General features: G+C 34.1%; 1 protein-coding gene and 1 pseudogene across 1 annotated transcript; one reads left to right on the plus strand and one right to left on the minus strand.

The window, feature by feature from the left end:
• Positions 1 to 3,565: 3,565 nt before the first annotated feature.
• On the plus strand, positions 3,566 to 6,696 carry LOC147505538 (GDSL esterase/lipase At5g45960-like). Its single transcript, XM_086605579.1, has 5 exons — positions 3,566 to 3,824; positions 3,949 to 4,133; positions 4,447 to 4,680; positions 4,889 to 5,159; positions 6,500 to 6,696. The coding sequence occupies exons 1-5, from the start codon at positions 3,566 to 3,568 to the stop codon at positions 6,694 to 6,696; spliced, it is 1,146 nt and encodes a 381-aa protein (XP_086461705.1).
• Positions 6,697 to 14,152: 7,456 nt separating this feature from the next.
• Positions 14,153 to 22,669, minus strand: LOC147505539 (10 kDa chaperonin, mitochondrial pseudogene; annotated as a pseudogene).
• Between the last annotated feature and the right edge of the window lie 976 nt (positions 22,670 to 23,645).

Below are 23,645 nucleotides of genomic sequence, written 5' to 3' on the forward strand. Positions count from 1 at the left end.
ACTTAACATAATTGTTAATAGTTCACTGGATTTTAATTTTGACGTGATGAAACTATTATATTTTTTGTTTCAATTTTTTTTTGTGGTCTAATAGATAATATCTTTGTATGCAGATAATCTTATGCCAAAATGGATCGGTTTGGTATTAGTTTTTGTGAAGAAATGGAGTTTTGGAATTGCAAGAGGCACTAGAGGAATCTAAATGTTATTTATTATCATTTTTTATTTTGTGAAGATGGTTCATTCTCAAGCTACTTGAGGGATGTTTAGAAATGTTTTTGTTTAAGTTAATACTTTTCTTAAGATGAGTTCGAAATAAAAATTATGAAAGGGATGATGCAACTCTCTTTTGTTTCTAATGGAGTGAATTAACTCACTTTTATTTATTGAAAATTTGTTGCTTAAGATAATTGATGTTCGTTTGTGTTTATTTGTTGAATAGAGGGGGGCAATCGAAACGATATTAGTGATCAAAATAGTCTTTTGTGACGTTATGTAGTGTAGTGATTACAATTAACCAATAGTTCTGAATATGATTTTTTTTTTAATTTGTTTTACCTTTTTCGACGATAGAAACGTCACTAAAAATACACAAAATTCAAATATTTTAGATCTTTAACGATGATAACAACGTCGCTTATATAACCAAAGTTTGAAATTACTAATATTTTTAGTGACAATAAAAACGTCGCTAATAAGATATTTGTTTTTTTTTTTAATTTTTTTGGACTTATAGCGATGATTAAAACGTCGCTAATAATGCTAAAATTTTCAAAATTTTCAGACTTTTATTGACGTTAAAAACGTTGCTTGTAATGCTTTATTACCGACGATTTTAAAAATGTCGCCAAAATTTCATCTTTTGCGACGTTACTGCAATGAGAATACCAAAATGAGTTAGCGACGAAATTAGAGAAATAGCGACAGTAATAAACGTCGATAAATATCGGCTATTTGGCAATGTTAAAATAGCGTGGTTGCATATCATTGCCGACTATAGTATTAGCGACGTTGACTCGACACTCCAAAAAGCGTCGCCAATTTGTATTAGTGACGTTTATGCGATTTTGAGCGACAATTTTTTTTGTCGCCAAAGACCCTGTTTCTTGTAGTGTGAAAAATAGGTTGACGTCAGTAAAAACTCATTCCATACTCTTATTTGTCTTTGTGTTCTTCAATGTTAAATGTAATTTTGGTGAGATTTGAGTACAAGAAATAACGGATTTATGTCAATGAAAGCTCATTCCAAAATGTGTCTTATGCATTTTAACTGTAATTTTGAAATATAAATATGAGTCTCTATGTACTTCAGTTTGTTAGATTGTGGATATGCATTTTAAATTGTTGGACTTATCAAGAATTATTACTAGATTGGTTGTTATTCAAATTTCAAAGTGGTGGGACTTTGAGTTTGCAAATCTTTGAAATTTTTTTGTAATATAAATGAGTTTTAAAACCGATGTAAGTAAAAGAAGAAAATATATAGGCCCGGCCCGACCCGCCCTAAAAACTGAAAAGAGGGCTTAGGATAGGGTCGGGCTTGAAATTTAGACTTATGACCCGCCCGATAGGGACTTTAGGCAGAAATGCCCTAATAAATAACCGAAAAGACTTTAAATGTTTAGGGGGCTAGCTAGCTTCGACCCATTGCCCACCCCTAGGTCGGACTAGGGTCACAAGTCTAAATCTCAAGCCCTGACCCTACCCTAAGCCCTATTTAAAGGTTTTAGGGTCGTGCCTATATATTTTCTTTTTTTTACTACATCAGTTTAGGTTAGTGCTCATTGTTCTTCATGGTTATTAGGTTGACAAGTTATTGGAAGTACCTTTGGGTGTAAGTGATAAATTACAAATGACAATGTTATTTTAATTGAAAATATTTAACAAAGAGTTGAACAATTATAATATGTGTATTTATAGTGAAAGTGTGAAATTATAACTAGGGCTTGGTTAAGGTCAAGCTAATGAGGGCTAAATTAGGGTCTGGCCTATGTTTAATAACCTTAGCCCTAGCCTTGCCCTGGAAAGCATTAGGGTAGGGCCGCCCCTGCCCTAAACTCTGTGAGGGCTTTAGTTGTAAGGGCTTTATAGGGCTTAGGTCGGGTCGGTCAGAGCCAAATTCCCACCCTTACTAGTCGCCACTCCCAAAAGCATATGAGAAATAATTTTTTCCTTCCTTCCCATTTTGCCCTTTTTCTTTAGTGTATAAATACAAAATAATAAGGATACAAAAGTAATTCACCAAAACTAAAGATTTTGAAAATAAATTTGGTCAAACAAATTTTCTAGCCGCCATTTCTACTGGCGTGCAGACCCCATACGCTATAACGTTAAAACTGGCGGTATAAATAGGTAAACTTATATCGATAGCGTTGGCGGGTTAGCATTTTGACGCACCATTGGATCACAATTTCCAAGATGTGTTTTCCCGCATCATTGGACTTAGCCTAAGAAACATGGAAAGTTAAAACTCTTGAAAATTTTCAAACACTAATTGAAGAATAATTGGTAACTTCGAACTAGTTACCAAAAAAGAGATTATTACTTTTGAGTTCTGACTTCTAAGGGGCTATTTGTTTTTTTTTGGTTAAGTTATAAGAGGGTCTTATAAGATGGTCTTATAAAGTGGTTTGTTTTTCATTTTAAGTTCTTCTTACAAATATTTGTAAAAATAGAAAAAACAAATACATGACATCTTATAGATGATTATTTGACAAATATAACCCTACTTTACATCACATTTAAGTTCTAACCTCCACGTAAACCGGTAAACCAGTGCAAGCAAGATGGAGGATTCTGTCAGGCCCAAATTCATTAAGAAATAATATCTGGGCCAGGGCTCCAGTCCGATACAGGAATCTGTTAGGCCCGACCAAATTGCTTGACTGCATTTTTAGGAAATAAGAAGACCTTATACTAGCGTATGGACTGTTCATCATGTTCATCAATTGAGCCCTCTAGCATATCGGCCCAAGCTACACGGGAAAGCAAGATTGTTTGAGATTGTGCTTGCTTGAGATTTAATTATATGACTAAAAATGTCTCGTGCTACCAGACTCTTCAGTCTGAAGTTTAATACCGTCAGGATATCTACTTCACTTTGGTGTGTGTTGGGGGTTGGGGAAGTGTCAAATTTTATTGTCTCAATCACTACACTCAAATATATATGGTGACAATGCCACATGAAATAGACAAGTTAAAGCCAAGATACTGGTAGTTGTGTAGTTGTAAATCAAATGTTCGGAATTGTCCTAGTCACAACTAAAGTTGATAATGAGTTTATTCGATCTATTATGGCATACACATTATCAAACCCAACTTATTCTCACACTAATAAATGAAGGAATAAGAGCTTATTTTCTGTCCTCTGATCATTTCAACAATCTGAATAAATAAATTAGCCTTCTATATATAGGGGGAAGGAATTGGCCGGGAAAATGGACAGGGCGATAAGCATAAAGACCTTCCACTGAACGGCTCCCCTATCTCGAGCTCTTCTTTTCCTGCATCAAATTAAGTCCAGTACTGCAGTACTGCTAGGTATACTTTGTTGGACCCTTCATGCATGCACATTCTCTTTTTTTATCTTCTTTTCATCATCTTTTCTACTTCTGTATTTCGGGCAGATTCTGTTCTAAACCAAAACAAATTAAACAACTCGGTTTCAGCTATTTTTGCTTTTGGAGATTCATATGTTGATTCGGGGAATAATAACTATCTAAAAACCCTGTTTAAAGGAAATTTTCCACCTTATGGATTAAACTACCCCAATCAAGTACCCACTGGAAGGTTTGCTGATGGTGAGACTTATATCGATTTCTTACGTAGGCACGTACCGGCAATTAATTTAACTTTTTCTTATTTTGTTTCTCCTCTCCCTAGGTAATTATGATGTTTAAGGTACTTTCTAAGTTTCATATGTCATTAACTGTTTGTTCACATAAGCAGCTTCATACTTGGGCATCAAGAAAATCGTGCCTGCCTATCTGGACAAGACGCTTAGCTTAAAGGAGCTAATGACTGGTGTCTGTTTCGCTTCCGGTGGTGCAGGATATGATCCACTTAATTACCAACAAAATATTTGTCTTTCTTTCTTTCTTTCTTTCTTTCTATTTCCATTTGTCTATCTGTACGTACGTAGATTGTTAATTTATTTGAACATTATTACGTGCATAAAATACTTCTAGCATTGCTCACAATTTAGAAACATGAAATGTGGCTAACACAACCATAAAATTCTCCCTGAAATGTGAAATGTGAAAATGTGAAAATGGCAAACGAGAAAATAAAGGTAAAAAAAAAAATAATATAATAGCAATTACAATTTACAAGGAAAATAACGCCTATTGCATTGTACGTAGTATTTTTGCTTTTAATCAAGCACGCACAGATACAAGTTTTTCATTGAAGGATTAAATGGATTAATATGATCAAATGTTGATTCAGAATATCCTTTCGATGGAAGAACAACTTGAGTACTTCAAAGAGTACAAGTCAAAGATTGAATTGTCCATCGGAAGGGAGAAACTAGATGATCACATCGAAAAATCTATCTTCATTATAAACTGCGGTGCAAATGACATTTTCGCCTACTTTAATACTAACCCAATTCGTAAGAAAGAGTTTACTATCGAAGCATATCAGCAGTTCATGGTGCAGAAGGCTGTGGAGTTCCTACAGGTTCTTTTCTACAATTTTCATACACGACTTATCACTAGGCAACCTGTTACACCTTATGTGTTAGTGTGTTACGCAAGCACTGCACGCGCACACACACACACAACTCTTCCAGCTGGCTCGGACGCATTGAGCTGAGCATATATGGTTGGGATCCTTTCTTGAACCACGCGGACTTAGGCAAAGTATTTGTGCTGTACTCTGATCACAGGGATTGTGGAACTTGGGAGCTCGAAGGATTGCAGTAACCGGAACTCCACCAGTTGGTTGCCTTCCCATAGTCATTACTGTTCACTCAAATCATTCAAATCTACAACGAGGCTGCATAGAGAGATATTCAGTAGCATCACTAGGCTTTAATATGAAGCTGCAGGACGAACTCAAGTCCATGCAGAAGAAATTCACGGCTTACAAAGGTCAAATTGTCTATGCACATATATATGAAACATTGCTTGAATTGATCCAAAGCCCCAACAAATTTGGTGAGTTACAACCTCAACTAGCTAGTTTCATTATTTCAAAGGTGTAGGTACATTATATTGCTTCTACTTTACTATTTTGATCCTTACAACCTCTTGGGTGAATCTCTCTGTCACCCTGAGCCTAGGTCCATGTCTTATATACATATTCTCTATATATTGAATTGATGAGCAATGAAGTTTAAGAAAAAAAAAGGCGCTACATACACTAGTATATATTAAGCATTGATAAAATAAGTTGAATTTTTCTGCTAGGACAGCGACCCGCATATTCGATCTCTGTACATTAAAGACTTAGGTAGGTAGTAGTAGGGGTGCAAGTGGATATCCAAATATTTGAATCGGATTCGAATTTGTATTCGAAAAATTGGATATTATCCGAAAATTTTGGATTCGGATTCGGATTCGGATATATTTTTTATGTCAGAACTGGTTTCGGATACAGATTCGGATACTGACATATCCGCATCCGATAATATCCGATCCGATTTAAAAAATTAATAGTTATTATATATAATTAATTTATTCATTTTTTATTGTACAAAATATTATATAAAATCATAAACTAATAATATAAAACTATAATAACAAAATAATAATAATAAATGACAAATATAATATTTATACTAGTTTTTATAGTGGTAAAATGAATTATTCAAAACAAATAAAATTTTAATTAATTTTAATTTTTGGATCGGATATTATCCGATATCCGTTTCGGATATCCGAAATCGGATTTGAATAATTTTTTTAATATCCGTCGGATTCGGATTCGATATCGGTATAAATTTTCGGATTCGAATACAGCCATATCCGCATCCGAACCTATCCGTTTGCACCCCTAGCTAGTAGCTAAGAACACCGCGCGACCAAGACAACCAAAATTTTCCAATCACATTTTCATCTTTTATTTTGTGTAGCAAGTTTTCTTTATAAGAAGAAGAAAACTGAAGTTCTTGAACGATGTCTAGTGCATCTGTAATCTTAGACTCTTAGCTAGAGGCAGAACAAGATATTATGCTTTATACCACCTTCAAGAAAACCGATCTATTAAAAACAAGATCTTGTTGAGCTCCTCAAGGTAGTTATTAATATTGAGGCACAGATTTATCCAACGTGATATCATGTCGAGGTGCGATTTGCTCAACGTGAAATCATGTCGAGACAAGGTTTTGTTAGTTCAACGTGAAATCATATTCAACATGATCAACAAAATTGAGAGTTCCAATAAAAAAAAATGAGCGTTCAGTTGTGCCCATATCATATGATCATTGACCTCAGACAAGTAAAGTTGTGTTGAACATTAGAGAGATTCCCAACTTTGTCATTTATTTCCATTGCAGGATTTAAGGAATCAACTATTGGTTGTTGCAGGACAGGGCTAATTGAGGCAGGACCACTGTGTACTCCTGTGACCAAAGTTTGCCCTGATGTGTCCGAGTACGTTTTCTGGGACTCAGTACATCCAACTTCAAGGGCACACACCACCACACTCTTCAATGAAATACGCAATGTCATTGATGTCATGATAAAAGGCTAGCCAGTTGCTGTTTTAAGCTGTTAATAGTGTGTTTCATCTGAGGGGTGATACACGTACGCCCTCTTTCTAAGAGTGTACAAGTGTGTTTCATCTGAGGGGTGATACACGTACGCCCTCTTTCTAAGAGTGTACAAGTGTGTTCTAAACGCCTGAACGTAAGAGCAGTTCAACTATGATGTTCAATTCACAATCAAGTATTAAAAATAAATAAAAATAAATAGCTCAGTGGCCGAGTGGCGATATTGGCGATATTGGCTAAATTACCCCTGTACTAGTGCACCACCAAAATATTGAGAATTGAATGGAACCTCTTTCCTTGAAATTTAATGACCTCCCAAATCAAAGCAACATATACCTAGTTACCTACTGGGTGTTGTGGATCTATATTGGCTTTGATACGCTATTCACAACAATCGGATTTTCGTCGAGATCTAATCAAGGATCGATGCGTGCTCAAAGACGTAAAACCATAGTTATCAGACCCAGCCCAGACACTGACCTGGCAAAGGAACTGAGTCACCGGTTCGACCAGTGGGTCAATACTTAAGTTGAAAATATTATATAATTCAATTAGTACATACATTTTCACAACTTTATTAGTGGTCCAAGTGGTGTTAGAGCCATTTCATTTTCCAATAAACCAAAGTCTATACAGATTATGTATTTCAAAATTAAAATGTTTTTTACTAGTTTACTATTAGATGTTATTTATATTTCTTATATAGTTAATAACTAGGAAAAAAAAAAAAAAAAGTTGTTGTGGTGTAATGGTAGAGATCCTAACTTGTTTAATAGTCACCCAAGGTTCGAGTTTTACTACCAACAAATTAAAATTTTATAATTTCTAAACCGTCTAGGTTAAAATGGTTTACAAAAAAACGTCTTACTACCAACAAATTAAAATTTTATAATTTCTAAACCGTCTAGGTTAAAATGGTTTACAAAAAACGGACGAGTTAACTGGGTTTGGCCTGAGTCAACTGCTTAAACGATCTACTATGTGACCCAACCCGATTTGGTGACCTGGACACCGAGTCAAATTGTCGGGCCGGGTCTGATAACACTGCGTAAAACATTTATTTGGGAACTGTTTCAAACAAGTGCGCATTCTCCACTTTTTTTGGACAGAATATACAATTTTTTTTTTCTTATGATATTTCCAGAATGTTTATTTTTAGGAATTGGGTGGGGAAAGGTGTGGAATTCAAAATTTTGAATTCAGAAGAGGCAAAAGCAAATAATAATAAAAATGAGGAGAAAAAAAAAGAAAATGAACGTATAACAATAGCATAAACTTGGGATACTATTCTACTTGGTCAAGCAATAAGGGGTAAGGGTTCTTTGTTAGTAATTCAATCGTTTTTTAGAAAAAATATAATATTACCCTCGTTGATAATAGCCAAAAATATTGTACGTATACTATTATTTCAATTACCCGAGTGGTACGATGGATTGGGAAGAGTGGAGTAGAGAAATCCATGTTAAATGCACCTATAATGGTGTTCGATTATCGAAATAGAATTTCCACAAAATTGGTTAACTGAGGGTATTCAGATAAAGATCTTATTTCCTTTCTGTCTGAAACCGTGGCACAGATCTAAGCTACAATCCTATCACGGAGATCCGATGAAAACGAAAGGTAAAAAGGGTCATTTTTCGTTTTTAACAATTTGGGGAATGGAAGCAGAACTGCCCTTTGGTTATGTAATGCCCATATTTAAAATACGTATTTATTAATTAATTAATTAATTAGTTTAAAATTCTTTGGACTGGATTTGGGATATGTGGGCCTGATTTATGGGCCCGAGTCTGTGTTGGGCTTAGGTTTCAAACCCAAGTATATATTCATATTTTTCTAGAGAATAGGGTTTAGAGATAAAAAAAAAAATAAAAAAAATGGAGGCGGAGATAAAAGCTCGTTGGCTAGAGCGTTGGAGCGCGACGATTCGGACTAGGAGGGATTCGTCGAGCTGTTAATAAAGGTGAGTAGATTAGTTTTTTATTTCACGTCTAACTTTACTGTTAAAGGTTTCTGCTCATGTTTTCGGTTAATTATTCTGTTATTAATATTCGTCCTGTCATTGTTAAAACTTGTTAAAACTGTCGTTATTAAAACTGATTAAACTCTGTTGAAACTCGGAAATTGGATTTGAACTGTTGAAGCTCGAAAGAGCGTAAATGGCGACTAAAGCCCAGCCCAAAGAAAATATCGTTCAATAAATGGGTTGAATTGGTATACAGTTTTGATGTTTGGCTGATGTCGGGGTTTAGGGATGGACGTTGGGTTGTGTTGGTACATTATTAGGGAGCTGTTCAATCTCAGAGAACTCGTTAATGGAGGCGCCAGCCCTATTAGAAATCGATTCTGTATGTTTATTATGAACTATTATGTTGTTGGGTTGGTAGATGCGGTTGAACTGTTAAACTGTGATTAGTGATGGGTGATTGAATGTTGGTCGGATGGAGCTGTTGAAGCTTTGACAAAAAGCTCGAAGACTCGTCAATGGAGGTCGAGTTTTCTGTAAGTGGTGAATGAGGTAAGGAATCAAGTTTTTTTTTTGTATGTATAGTGTTAGGTTTTGCTGGGGGATCAAAACCCAACTGTTTCGATAGGTGGTAAGGTGCAGTTGAAGCTTGGAGGTCCATTAATGGCGTCGAAACGCGATGTTGGAGGAGTGATGGAATTTCAATTGGGTGGTATCGGCAGGTTGGGTTTTTCGGGAGGAGTCCAACCGCTGGGATGAGGGTGGCTGACGAGTGGTGGCTAGTGGTGGCCGGAATTCGCAGTGGAGGCTGCTGTTGAGGAAGAAGTAGTGAGAAGACAACCTGTTTGGTTCATGGTCTTGGGGCTTGGGCCTAAACCTTTTGTTTGGCTGGGCCAAAACTCTATTTTTATGTTGGGTCGGTTTTATTTCTTATTGGGGCCAGTTTTAATTATGTTTTGGTTAGGCCGGTTCTGATTTCCGTTTTTGGGCCTAAACACTAATTAGTGGTTGGGCCGGATTAATCTTTTATTTTGGACCAGTTTTAGTTTAAGTTTTGGGCCGAGTTCAGTTTAATTCTCTGGGCCGAACCCATTTTTGTTTTGAGCCAATTTCTAATTTGGTTTTTGGGCCGGTCTATATAACTTTAAAAGAAAAAAATAGATCCAATGTGGGCTTTAAATATGGTATTTGTTACTTACGGACCCCAATTTGTGTTGGGCAGACTCCCACACAAAAAAAAAAATTATTACAAGTGTGCCATTGGTTTAAAAAAATCTTAAAAAAAAAAATAATTACAAGTATGCCATTGGTCTCCAAAAAATTGAATTCGAAACCCCAAACTTAAATGACTGGGCTGGAGGTCGTTTTGGACTAAGTCCCAACGACTTGGCCACACCGTTTGGGACTTAGTCCAAACGACCCGGCCACACCGGTCAAGAGCCCAAAAAACAGAACTTTAAATTTTTTTCAAAGTTCAAATCCCAAACGACATGGCCACACTGTCTGGACTGAGTCCAAAACGATGTGGCTATATCGTTTAGGATTTGGACTTAGAAAAAAATGGCCACACCGTTTGGACTTAGAAAAATCCCCAACGATATGGCCACACCGTTTGGACTAAGTCTCCAACGATATGGCCACACCGTTTGGACTTAGTCCAAAACGATGTGGCCATGTCGTTTGGGATTTGAACTTTGAAAAAATATAAAGTTCTGTTTTTTGGGCTCTTGACCGGTGTGGCCGGGTCGTTTGGACTAAGTCCCAAACGGTGTGGCCAAGTCGTTTGGGACTTAGTCCAAACGACCTAGCCGGGTCGTTTAAGTTTGGTGTTTCGAATTCAATTTTTTGGGGACCAATGACATACTTGTAATAATTGTTTTTTTTAGATTTTTTGAAACCAATAGCACACTTGTAATAATTGTTTTTTTTTGGGAGTCTGCCCAACACAAATTGGGGTTCGGCAGTAATAGGACCCTCCCTTAAATATTTAAACTTTTGGGGCTTGGTTTCGGCCCCGGTTTTGGGCTTTATTTTGGTTAGTTGGATTAGGACCATGGGTTGAAATATTTTACCTACGAGTTTGCGTTAGGACCTGTTTGGATGAATGCCGAACTGGTGACTGTTGGGTTTGGCTCTTTGACCTTTGACTGTTGACTGTTTATTGGGTTATATTGTTATATTTATTGTATGAACAAATCAAATGCTAAAATGGTACGGAAGCCTGCATAATTGGTTCGTCATTATCTAAAGAAGATTTGACGTTGATATTGTGTATATTTTTGACACGTGACGAGATAGAAACTTTAAGAGATATAATATTCCTAGAACGCTATAAAAATGTTATGCGATACGTTTGAATCAATTGTAACATTATAAAATATGTTGGGATATATATATTAAATGCAATAGTTTTGGAGAAATAAATGTATAAACGCTCCAATATTTTATTTGTGAGATGCTACTAGGAGATAGTAAAGTATTTGTGGATATTTCCCACGAGATTGTGGCTTAGCAGTGCAATAATATATTGGCACGTGAAAGAATGAAAGTGGTTATGAGATATATTGAGATATTTCTAAATATTGTGGCTTAATGCAATAAGGTATTTGACATGCACATGATATAGTGAAATTATTATGAGACATGAATGTCTGACACTTAAATAAATTACGTAACGAAAATCCTAGAACCTAGCTACCACAACTCATGTGATTTCGCCCTTGTGGTGGGCGTACGTGATATGATTGGCCCTTCTGGCATTTCAGTGAATCTGAATGGCCCTTCTAGCGTAAGTAATGTGATTGGCCTTTCAGGCGTTTCAGTGAAGCTGAATGGCCCTTCTGGCGTAGCCGAATAGTGGCTTGATTATTCCGTTCGCAAAATTTAGAACGAGACGCACGATATTTTATAATGGTGGCAGTACTCACATAATGGCTTTCGTGTGAGGGTTACCTGGTATGCAGCATCTCGCTCAGGGTAGTTACGCACGGAGTGGTTCATTATGTGAGAGGAGGCATGTGGATGTACATGTTCGGCGTTGGGAAGTGATTGTGGTAACCATAACAAGGGAAACTAGGTAAGACATAAATACGACGTAATTTTAGAGACACGCAAAGAAAGCCTTAAATAATATAATTATGGTAATATGTTGGTAAATGATATATCTTTAAATATATGATTGTATATGGTTTGACAGAAAGGTGGGTCAACCTAATTACTTGTGCAGAGACGACCCACTCTGTAATTAAGCATGAAATGTGGTACGTATATAATATGCTTGGTTGGTTATTTGTTTAGTTAGAACCTTAAGGTGCCTCGATGGAGGAACTACATGCCTTATTTATTATGCGTATAGTTTGTTGTGTGGTTAGTGAAAAGTTAAGGTGCCTCAGTGGAGGAACTACCCGCCTTAATTATTGTACTTAAGGATGTTGTATTAGTTATTGAAAGTTAAGGCGCCTCGGTGGAGGAACTAACTGCCTTATGGATTGTGTATATATTTGTATAAGTATATATTGTATTTTAGAGCTACTCACACCAACATTTTTATAATGCTCACCCGATTTGCATGTTTGCTTATCGGGTGTGTTCATTAAATGAATATAGTTGATAAGTCTTGACAGGTTTAGTGTTGAAGAAGGTTGGTTGCTGCTTGTGGTTTGCGTTAGCGTCGCATTTCAAGATAGGTTTTGTTTTCCCTTGAGATGATATAGATTTTCAGTTGAGACAATATTATTTGCATTTTTATTTGTGATTTTAAATAAAAAGTTATTGAAAAGAGATTTGTAACCTAATCTTATTTGTGAATTTTTGTAATGAAGAAGACTTTTGTTTAAGTTAAAAAATTTATTGGTTTTTAATTATCCGCATATTTAAACTGTTTATAGGTTTTTTTGGAAGTTGAGAGTGCGTCACACCTCGAAGATCGAAGAGTTGGGAACAAATATTGTTTTTCCAAATTCTGTCGAAATTCGGGGTGTGACAGGTTCCCCCGAAAAAAACCTTCATTTTTTAAACCTATTTATAGAGAACTTGAAAAACAATTGATAAAAGTAAAAAATAAATCTTTTCTAGATCTAGAAATATTAAAAGTAAAAGAAAAAGCAAAATGGTTTTTAACGGGTATAAAAAAAAACACAAGATGGGTTATAAAATTAGTTCTATTTATAAAATATATATAATGAAAGATTTTGCAAAAGTAAGTCCAATTCCATTATTTGGATTGAGAGGGGCCGGGTATATGAATCGAATATAAAAAATAATAATTTAATAATAAGTAATCATACGATTCATGAATCATCCATTCAAATTAGATCCATTGATTGGACAAACTATTCACTGACAGAAAAAAAAAAAAAAAAAAAAAGATGAAGGATTTGACGGATAGGACAAGTACAATCAGAAATCAACTAGAAAAAATAACAAAATATAATAAAAACATATTTTTAACTCCAGATATAAAAATTAGTCCTAATGAAACAAGTTGTGATAATAACAATTTAGAATCTTCGATAGAAATTTGGAATATATTAATATTAAAAAGAAAAAATGAATCGAATATAAAAAATAATAATTTAATAATAAGTAATCATATGATTCATGAATCATCCATTCGAATTAGATCCATCGATTGGACAAACTATTCACTGACAAAAAAAAAAAAAAAAAAAAAAAAAAAAGATGAAGGATTTGACGGATATGACAAGTATAATCGGAAATCAACTAGAAAAAATAACAAAATATAATAAAAACATATTTTTAACTTCATATATAAAAATTAGTCCTAATGAAACAAGTTGTGATAATAACATATTAGAATCTTCGAAAGAAATTTGGCAGATATTAATATTAAAAAGAAAAAATGCCAGACTAATGCGTAAATGTCACTATTTTTTTAAATTTTTTATTGAAAGGATATACATAGATATGTTTTTATATATCATTAATATTCCTAGAATCAATGTACAAATTTTACTTAAAGAAAAAAAAAATGACTGATAAATACAGTTACTATGATGAAACAAATCAAAATACAATTTATTTTATTTTGACTCTACAAAAATCCATTTATAATATTAGTAATAAGAATTCGCAGATTTTTTGTGACCTCTCTTCCTTGTCACAGGCATATATATTTTACAAATTAACACAAAACCAAGTTATCAACAAGTATCACTTGAAATCAATATTTCAATATCACATAACAACCCATTTTATTAAGAATTTAATAAAAGATTTTTGTGAAACACAAGGAATATTTCATTCCAAATCAAGGCATAAGAAACTTTGCAAATTTGGAATGAATGAATGGAAAAATTGGTTAATGGGTAATGATCACTATCAATACGATTTATCTCAGACTAGACGGTCTAGATTAGTACCGCAAAAAAAAAAAAAAAAAAAAAAAGGTTTTTGGGTTCAAAATACAAACTCATTTTTTTTTTATTCATGTGAAAAGACCAATTAATTCATTACAATAAAAAAAAAAAACAATCATGCAATGAATTCATTACTGAGTCAAAAAGATAAATTAAAAACCTACAAATATGATCTTTTATCAAATAAATATATTCATTATGAAGATAAAAAGGGTTCATATATTTTTGGGGTGCCATTACAAGTAAATAAGTACGGGGGGATTCCCTATAATTACAACACATATAATTTTGAATTTTTTTATTTGCCAGGAGATATAGATCTTAGTAATTATCTATGAAAAGATTATATTATTGATAGGGATAAAAATACGGATAGAAAATATTTTGATTCGAGAATTCTTAATTTTTGTCTTATAAAAAATACCAATATTGAGGAATGGACAAATATAGATATCATAGCCGACGCCAACATTAATAAAAATACTAAGACTCGGACTAATTATTATCAAACAATTGAAAAAATTTATACAAAAAAATGGATAATAAGGATATTTTTAATCTAGATATTTATAAACAAATCAACTCATCCAATAAAAAAAAAATGTTTTGATTATTTTTTGATTGGATGGAATTGAATGAAGAAATACTAAATTGGCCCATATTGAATTTGGAACTTTGGTTTTTGCCAAAATTTGTGTTACTTTATCATGCATATAAGATTCAACCACGGATCATACCAATAAATTTACTTCTTTTAAAATTAAATATAAATCAAAATTTTAGTAAAAATATCAACGGAAATAAAAAAAATGTTCGTGTATCATCTAATATAAAAAAATTGCTTGAATTTGGATTAGAGAATAGAAATCAAGAAGAAAAACAACAGTCCGTCCGAGGGAATCTTGGATCAATTGTGCAAAACCAAAATAATCTTGTATTGGATCCATATTCATCAAGAAAAAAAAAAATGAAAGAAGATTTTGGGGTATTGGACATTCAAAAATGTAGAAACAAAAAGCAATCTAAGAACATCATAGCAGCGGAGCTAGATTTATTCCTGAAAGGATATTTTATTTTTCAACTGAGATGGGAACATTCTTTTAAGCAAAAAATAATCCAAAATATCAAGGTATATTCTCTACTGCTTAGATTGATAAATCCAAAGGAAGTTGCTATATCCTATAGTCAAAGAGACGAAATGAGTATCGATGTAATGCTGATTCCGAAGACTACAACTCTTACAAAATTGATAAAAAAAAAAAAGGGAATATATATTTATTATTGAACCAGTTCGGCTATCCATAAAATGGGATGGACAATTTCTCATGTACCAAACCATAGCTATTTCACGGGTGCATAAGAGTAAGCACCAAACTAATCGAAGATATCAAGCAAAAAATATATATTAATAATAATGGTATTAGTGAATCCATTGCACGACATGAAAAGTTGTTTGGGAATAGAGACGAAAATCATAATGATTTTATTGTTCCTGAGAATATTTTATCTCCCAGACCTCGTAGAGAGCTTAGAATTCAAATTTGTTTAAATTTGAGAAATTTCAATGTTAGGGAAAAATCAAACTTTTTTGCAATGGGAATAATGCAAAGAACTGTGGTAAATTTTTGTATGAGGATAAGCATCTTGATGTAGATACAAATAAATTTTTTAAATTAAAATTATTTTTTTGGCCCAATTATCGATTAGAAGATTTAGCTTGTATGAATCGCTATTAGTTTGATAGCAATAACGGTAGCCGTTTCAGTATGTCAAGGATACATATGTATCCACGATTAAGAATTAGTTGATAATAAATTACCTATGGATCAAGTGGCATATCTGGTATGGTATATGAAGGCAAACAATTATACGCACACCTTGTGTTATATTACATTCTGGTACATGATACTGATTCGATGACTTTATCTTAGCTTAAGCTTAGCAATTATATCGAGGAATGAATCTTCATAATCTTCTTAATCTTAGGTCCAAAGTAGGGGTGGGCAATAGGCCGGGTCGGGCTAGCCCGGCCCTAAAGTCCCCATAGGGCCGGGTCGGGCCGGGTCATAAGTCTAAATTTCAAGCCCTGACCCTATCCTAAGCCCTCTTTAACAGTTTAGGGCCGGGTCGGGCCGGGCCTATATATTTTCTTTTTTACTACATCAGTTTTAAAACTCATTTACATTACAAAAAAATTTCAAAGATTTGCAAACTCAAAGTCCCACCACTTTGAAATTTGAATAACAACCAATTTAGTAATAATTCTTGATAAGTCCAACAATTTAAAATGCATATCCACAATCTAATAAACTGAAGTACATAAAGACTCATATTTATATTTCAAAATTACAGTTAAAATGCACAAGACACATTTTGGAAGGAGCTTTCACTAACATAAATCCGTTATTTCTTGTACTCAAATCTCACCAAAATTACATTTAACATTGAAGAACACAAAGACAAATAAGAGTATGGAATGAGTTTTTACTGACGTCAACCTATTTTTCATTAGGCTAGTGCCCAGTGCTCATTATTGTTCTTGGTGACTAGGTTAGACGGGGAGTTGTGAGATGTACGTGAGTTGTGAGATAGAAACAATTAGGTTTACAAGTTTTTATGATATAAGACAAATTATTATAAGTACCCATACGGTAAGTGATAAATTACAAAGGACAATGTTATTTTAATTGAAAATATGTAACAAGGAGTTGGATAGTTTTAGTTGTGTATTTTATAGTGAAATTATAACTAGGGCTTGGTTAGGGTTAGGCCTATATTTCAGAACCTTAGCCCTGACCCTGCCTTAGAAGGCATTAGCGCCGGGTCAGCCCTGCCCTAAACTCTGTGAGGGCTTTATAGGGCTTAAGGTCGGGTCGGTCAGGGCCGGGTTAGGGTCGTTAGGGCCAAATTCCCACCCCTAGTCCAAAGTATTCTCTTTTGTGGGTGGAGAAATGTACTACCCTTTTATATCCATTGTATTCATAATCCGAATAAAATTGATAATTAGATTTGATAAAAAAAAAAGACATATATGAATAAATCCATATTATTGTGTATACCAAATTAAAATGACTAGTATTATTATTACTGATTAGTAAAATCCATATATGTAAAATCTGTAAAATAAAAAATAAAAAATAAAAAAATAAAAAGGGGAAGATTTTTTATGGTAAAAAATTTATTCATTTAAGTTATTTCGCAAGAAGAAAATAAGGGGTCGGTTGAATTTCAAGTATTCAGTTTCACCAATAAGATACGTAGACTTACTTCCCATTTGGAATTGCACGAAAAAAACTATTTATCTCAAATGAGGTCTCACTTAAATTTTTGGGAAAAACGCTTAACGGCTATTGGCTTATTTGTCAAAGAAAAACAGAGTACGTTATAAAGAATTAATTAGTCAATTGGATATTCGGGAGCCAAAAACCCGTTAAGTTAATTTGAAGATTTATATTATACTATATTAGATTAGTTATTAGATTTTGAATTTTGATGAACTTCATTTCGTTTTCAGCAATTCATAGAATAATTAATCGGGAAAAAAAAATATGATTGTACCAACTACAAGAAAAGGCCTCATGATAGTCAATATGGGTCCTCACCACCCATCAATGCATGGTGTTCTTCGACTCATCGTTACTCTAGATGGGGAAGATGTTATTGACTATGAGCCCATATTGGGTTATTTACACAGAGGAATGGAAAAAATTGTAGAAAATAGAACAATTATACAATATCTTCCTTATGTAACACGGTGGGATTATTTAGCTACTATGTTTACAGAGGCAATAACGGTAAATGGACCAGAACAATTGGGAAATATTCAAGTACCTAAAAGAGTGAGCTATATTCAAGTAATTATGCTAGAACTAACTGAGTCGTATAGCTTCTCATTTGTTATGGCTTGGCCCTTTTATGGCAAATATCGGTGCGCAGACTCCTTTCTTCTATATTTTCCGAGAAAGAGAATTGATATATGATCTATTCGAAGCTGCCACAGGTATGTGAATGATGCATAATTATTTCCGTATCGGAGGAGTAGCTGCTGATCTACCTCATGGCTGGATAGATAAATGTTTGGATTTATGTGATTATTTTTTAATGGGGGTTACTGAATATCAAAAGCTTATTACGCGCAATCCAATTTTTTTGGAACGACTTGAGGGAGTGGGAATTATCACTACAAGAAACATGGTCTTTGGCGACAAAAATAAATGTCGCTAAAAATTGCAGAAACGTCGCTAATTGGATTTAGTGACGCTTTTTGGAGTGTCGTGTCATCGTCGCTAATGATATAGTCGGCAAAGATATATAGCGACGATTTTTTATCGTTGCCAAATATGAGATCTTCACCGACGATTTTTATTGTCACCAAAACTTCATTTTAGTTTGCTAATTCATTTTCATGTTTTAGATAGAATAACGTCACAAAATATATACCTTTTATGCGATGTCTTCAAAATCGCCGCCATTAATCCCTTACTAACGACATTTCTACCGTAGGCCGCAAAAGCTCTAAACTATTTGAAAATTTTAACATCATTAGCGGCGTTATATGCTAATATGTACAATTTTTTTAAAAATTTGTGTTATTAGCAACGCTTTTATTGTCGTTAAAAGATAAAAATAATTTGAATTCTATCGTCGATAAAGATAAAAAAAAAAAAAAAAATTGAAATTTTGGTGTTATAAGCAACCATCTGATCGTCGCTGGAAGCAAAAAAAAAATCTGATTGTTGTGTTCGTTTCCGACGTTACATGCGCTTCAGAAGACTATTTTTATCACTAATATCGTTGCTAATTGTGCATCACTTGTACAAATTATTTTCACCTATCCCCCCTCTTTCCTATTTAAAAAATAAGCCTAAATTAAAGAAAACAATCATATCAATTATTTTATCATATATAATAAACAACAAATTTTCAATAAATAAAAATGAGCCAATTCACTCATTTAGAAACTAATTCTAAACTCATCTTATAAAAATAACATAAACAATTCAAAACATCCCTCAAGTATAGCTTGCAAATGAAATATCTTCATTAAAAAACAAAAAAGTGACAAAATAGCATATAGATTCATTTGAAGCCTCTTCTGCAATTCCAAACCGCCATTTCTTCACAAAAAAATAATACCAAAGCACTCCTCTTTTGACGTATGATTATCTACACACAAAAATGTTATCTATTAGACCACAAAAAAAATGATAAACCAAAAAATATAATAGTTTCATCACATCAAAATTAAAATCCGTGAACTATTAATAATTACGTTAAGTTTAAGATGTATCCAAAGAAGTGGTGCTTGAAACACGGGCCAATCACTATTTCAAGAACTTTTTAGTCATCGTTATTCGGATATAAGACGATGATATATATATGTATCACCAACAAATCCAACAATTCCCAACAATGTCAGATAATATAACATGCAGGATGCCACCCACAATGATCCTTTAATAAAGCTAGCACCTTAAAATTTTATCATGATCAAAACTATGAGCCACCTTATGCAAACACCAAGTAGGTGTATGTCCAACAAAGTTATATGTATCTAATAAAAAGCTTGACGTGGCCCAACCTTCTTGTATGTGTACCTGCAAGCTACACTACAAGAAATCTGCTCCAAATATATATAACCAACAATCACTGTACCCAATAAAACGACCACCTATATGGTGAGGATCTGGGTCACAACTACTCCCACATCGACCAATGCAACCATAGTTCGAAGTCCCTCCACAAAATTCTAAGGTAAGAAATCTAAATGCAGCTTGTATAGGTACAACTGTGGAAAGGCTAGAGAGAATATCAGACAGCATGGAACCATCTCCTTCTATGAAGGGCATTACACACTAAAACAATCAATATTATCTAATCCTCACTACACACCAGTGCACACATAGAGTCAAATAACTATTTTAAAAGTACCAAGTGCTATTTAGAGAGTAAAGACCTTAGCAAAAAAATAAAAAATATATAGGAAGTTGTTTTGGTATATATAACAATTTGGATCTTGAGAACAACTTGGACAACAACAAAAATCAGATGATCGAGGAACAACTAAGGTCGAGAACAAATGGGTCTAGTACAATAATTTAACTGTCATGAAGTTTTTAACTATCAAAACTAATAATGGTTAACTTTTAGATAGAAACATTAGGCACAATTATTGCCTCATATCGCTTAATGTTAGTACATTTGACATAATGCCCGATATACCAAAACAACTTCCTACTTAGAAGTTCAAAGGAATGTGTTATTGCTCATGCATGTCTTGTCCTGAGACTAACCTGAATCAGATCATAATGAAGGACCAAAAACAAAACCGTCTCGAAGGAGAAAACGAACAGAGCATATATTTCCATTGTTTCTTTTTATTCTTTTCATGTGTCGGTCAGTTGGTTTGTTAAAAAACTACTAGCTGAAATCTGGTTTGGGGGTGTTGCAGAACATTATTCATCTGATCTTCAAGGCATTTTGTCATGAGAATTAGAATTATTTTCTCAAGTGGTCCTTTTGATGCAAGTTTAACACCTTCAGGGAGACCACTTACATGGGGGGAATGGTTAGTAGGTCTGGCCAAGTAAACTTTTGTTGTGGAAATTGTGATTGCAAAGTCTATTGTTAAGTCTGATTTATGGCTCAATATTTTCCACGCATAACCCAACCTTTGTTCAGTAGTCACTACACGAAAGTACAAACTATAACAATCAATATCTAATCCTCATAGGCTAATATAACAAAAAATTGGCTTTGTCATAGCTATACCAATAAGGTCTGTGTATTCTCTTGCATGACACATAACGCAACAATGATCATAAAACCCAATAAAACAACACCAACACAGATCAGAAAACATTTAAGTTAATAAATCATACCAAGGAGTACCACCAAGCTTCTCCATGAGATAGTCCAACTAGCGTTGCTATTGTTCAAATTGTGACTTGTGTGCTGCTTGTGTTTCTTCAGCCGTTGCCTTCCATGCTCGCAAACTCTTCAAGCCGAGACTCTGCCTCAAATGCTGCCTTTGCCCTCAACTAATCCACATCCGGATGCCCATATCCAGCCACACGCTTCTTCAGGGGGGGTGCCTCGCCATGTCGAAAAGACCTCATTTATAACCAAGTCTTACACCCAAAACTTTTATCAAAGATCTCTTCTTCAGTCAAACAATTAGAACCTTCCAATGTAGGTTGATTTTGGAGTTCCATCATTCTCTCCTAAAAAAAACAAATAGATATAAATATCTCACAAAACTACGAGTTAGCTAACTTAAAAGGTAAGTACGAGTCAATTACATAATTATTTTCTGCTTGAGAAGAAACCCAGCCTTTTTCACTTAAATGATTCTTACGATATAGTGCGATTATCCCAGCCTCTTGTTCATCGGTAAATGTCATTTCAAAAGACAGACAAAATCCCAAACTTAGTACTAGAATAAGACATAAAAAAATATTTCTAATATCTAAAATTAATCATTTAATTGTACCATGTCGATGGATCCAACTTGAACCAAAGACGATGGTTGACGACGAGGAATGAGCGGCTGTATTGGTAAGTTTTACTATGCATATCGAATAGTAATAATTTTAAACAAAAGATTTATGTTTATATACCCATATATATAAGAAGCTTTTCAGTCCTAAACCTTGTAAGTTTTGTCAAATAGGAAACCAGGTAGAATTAAAACTAACAATACAAGAAGTTTTCTTCCAAATCAAGAGTAACTTCTAATTTCAAATTGGTTAGCTAAGAAGAAGATATCACTGTTGGTACACGTTACACTCTTAATCGCGTCGATTTCGTCCCCATTATTTACAATTACTCGAAGTCGCTCAATTTTTCACTATAGCATAAATATGAAATTAAGATAATATCTAGAGGTTGAACGAATGGGGTTATATAGGTGGTTGAATTAATTAATTGGGTGTGATTGAATTCCCTACCCCGCACCAGATTTACAACTAATAAATCTAACCTTCATTCACGAAAGAAAGAGAGAAATTGTAGAGAGAAGGATAGAAAGGGCGTGCCCTTGTCGATTTGATTTAGGTGAGAGGGGAGAGACGCTTACTTAAAGAAAATATTTCATCACATTGAATCGAAATGAACATATAGAAGATCTAATTCGACAAGCGTTTCTTCATGAATTGCATTCAGAGTTTAACACCACTTAAACCAGCCCTATCCCATACTAACATTGCCTGAATAACAAAATATCCTTCTCAAATAAACCGCATACAAGGGCGCATATCAATCATGCGGTGTTCCCAATATGTCGTCATCTCGGAAGAGATATACTCATCACCAAGCTTTACTTCCATTCCTCTATAATCGGGTAAAAGGACAGTGTCTCCTTCCTTCACGCTTAACAGAATGATATTTCCATCCCCTCGTAGGGCTCCCGACCAACGAAAACAACTTTTCGAGTTCAAATTTTTACGGTCTTTTTCAGGAAGTAAGATTCCAGAACTAGTCTTTGATGGAGGAATGATTTTCTCAACCAAAACACGGTTCAAAGAAGGGATCAAACGCTTTGCCATGCTTAACAACAACTTCTCTTCTTCTAACAAGATATGAAAAAGATGGCGAGAGATTGAGAAAAGTGGGCAAACTTTCGTGAGAGGGGAGAGACGGCTTACTTATTCCAAACTAATAACTAGGTTTTATTTTTTTGTTCCATCTTATTTTTAATATTTCTGTTTCTAAATTTCGCAAAAACATGGGCGCTAATTTTGGGCGGGATATGGAAATATTTTTGGAACCAAATCATTTTGGTAACTTAGGTAAGGACGAATTCTAAGCCCAGAATTATTTGGCGACGATGATAGCGTGATTAGCGTCCCCAATCATTTTTTGGTTTTACCATTTTAAACAAAATTATTACCGACGAAAAAAAAAATGTTGACAAAAATAATTACTAGGGACGATTACCAATAACTTCGGAGATAAGTCATTGTCAACCACACTAAAATCGTCGTTATAGCTCAACCATTTTTGCCAACGCTCTTTTCGTCAAGAAAAAACTTATTTAATTTTATTAAGCCATTTGGCAACGTAAAAATCGTTGCCAAAGCTCTCTTTTAAAAGTAAACCAAACTGCAATTGGCGACATTGAGAAACATCGCTAAAGCTGATAATTAGTGGCGTTTTTGCAGCGTCGCTAAATATTTCGTCACTAAAAACCCTGTTTCTTGTAGTTATTGGCAGAGAAGAAGCAATAAATTGGGGTTTATCAGGACCAATGCTACGAGCTTTCGGAATTCAATGGGATCTTCGTAAAGTTGATCATTATGAATGTTATGACGAGTTTGATTGGGAAGTACAATGGCAAAAAGAAGGATATTCATTAGCTCGTTATTTAGTCCTAATCGAGTGAAATGATCTAATCCATAAAAATTATTCAACAAGCTCGGAAGGAATTCCAAGGGGACCCTATGAAAATTTAGAGGTAATGACGCTTTGATAGAACAAAGAATTCGAATGGAATGATTTTTATTATTGGTTTATTAGTAAAAAGCCTTCGCCTACTTTTGAATTGTCTAAACGAGAACTTTATGTGAGAGTGGAGGCACAAAAGGGA

This window comes from Coptis chinensis, chromosome 4 (assembly GCF_015680905.1).
Source record: "Coptis chinensis isolate HL-2020 chromosome 4, ASM1568090v1, whole genome shotgun sequence".
In the NCBI taxonomy this organism is placed as follows: domain Eukaryota; kingdom Viridiplantae; phylum Streptophyta; class Magnoliopsida; order Ranunculales; family Ranunculaceae; genus Coptis; species Coptis chinensis.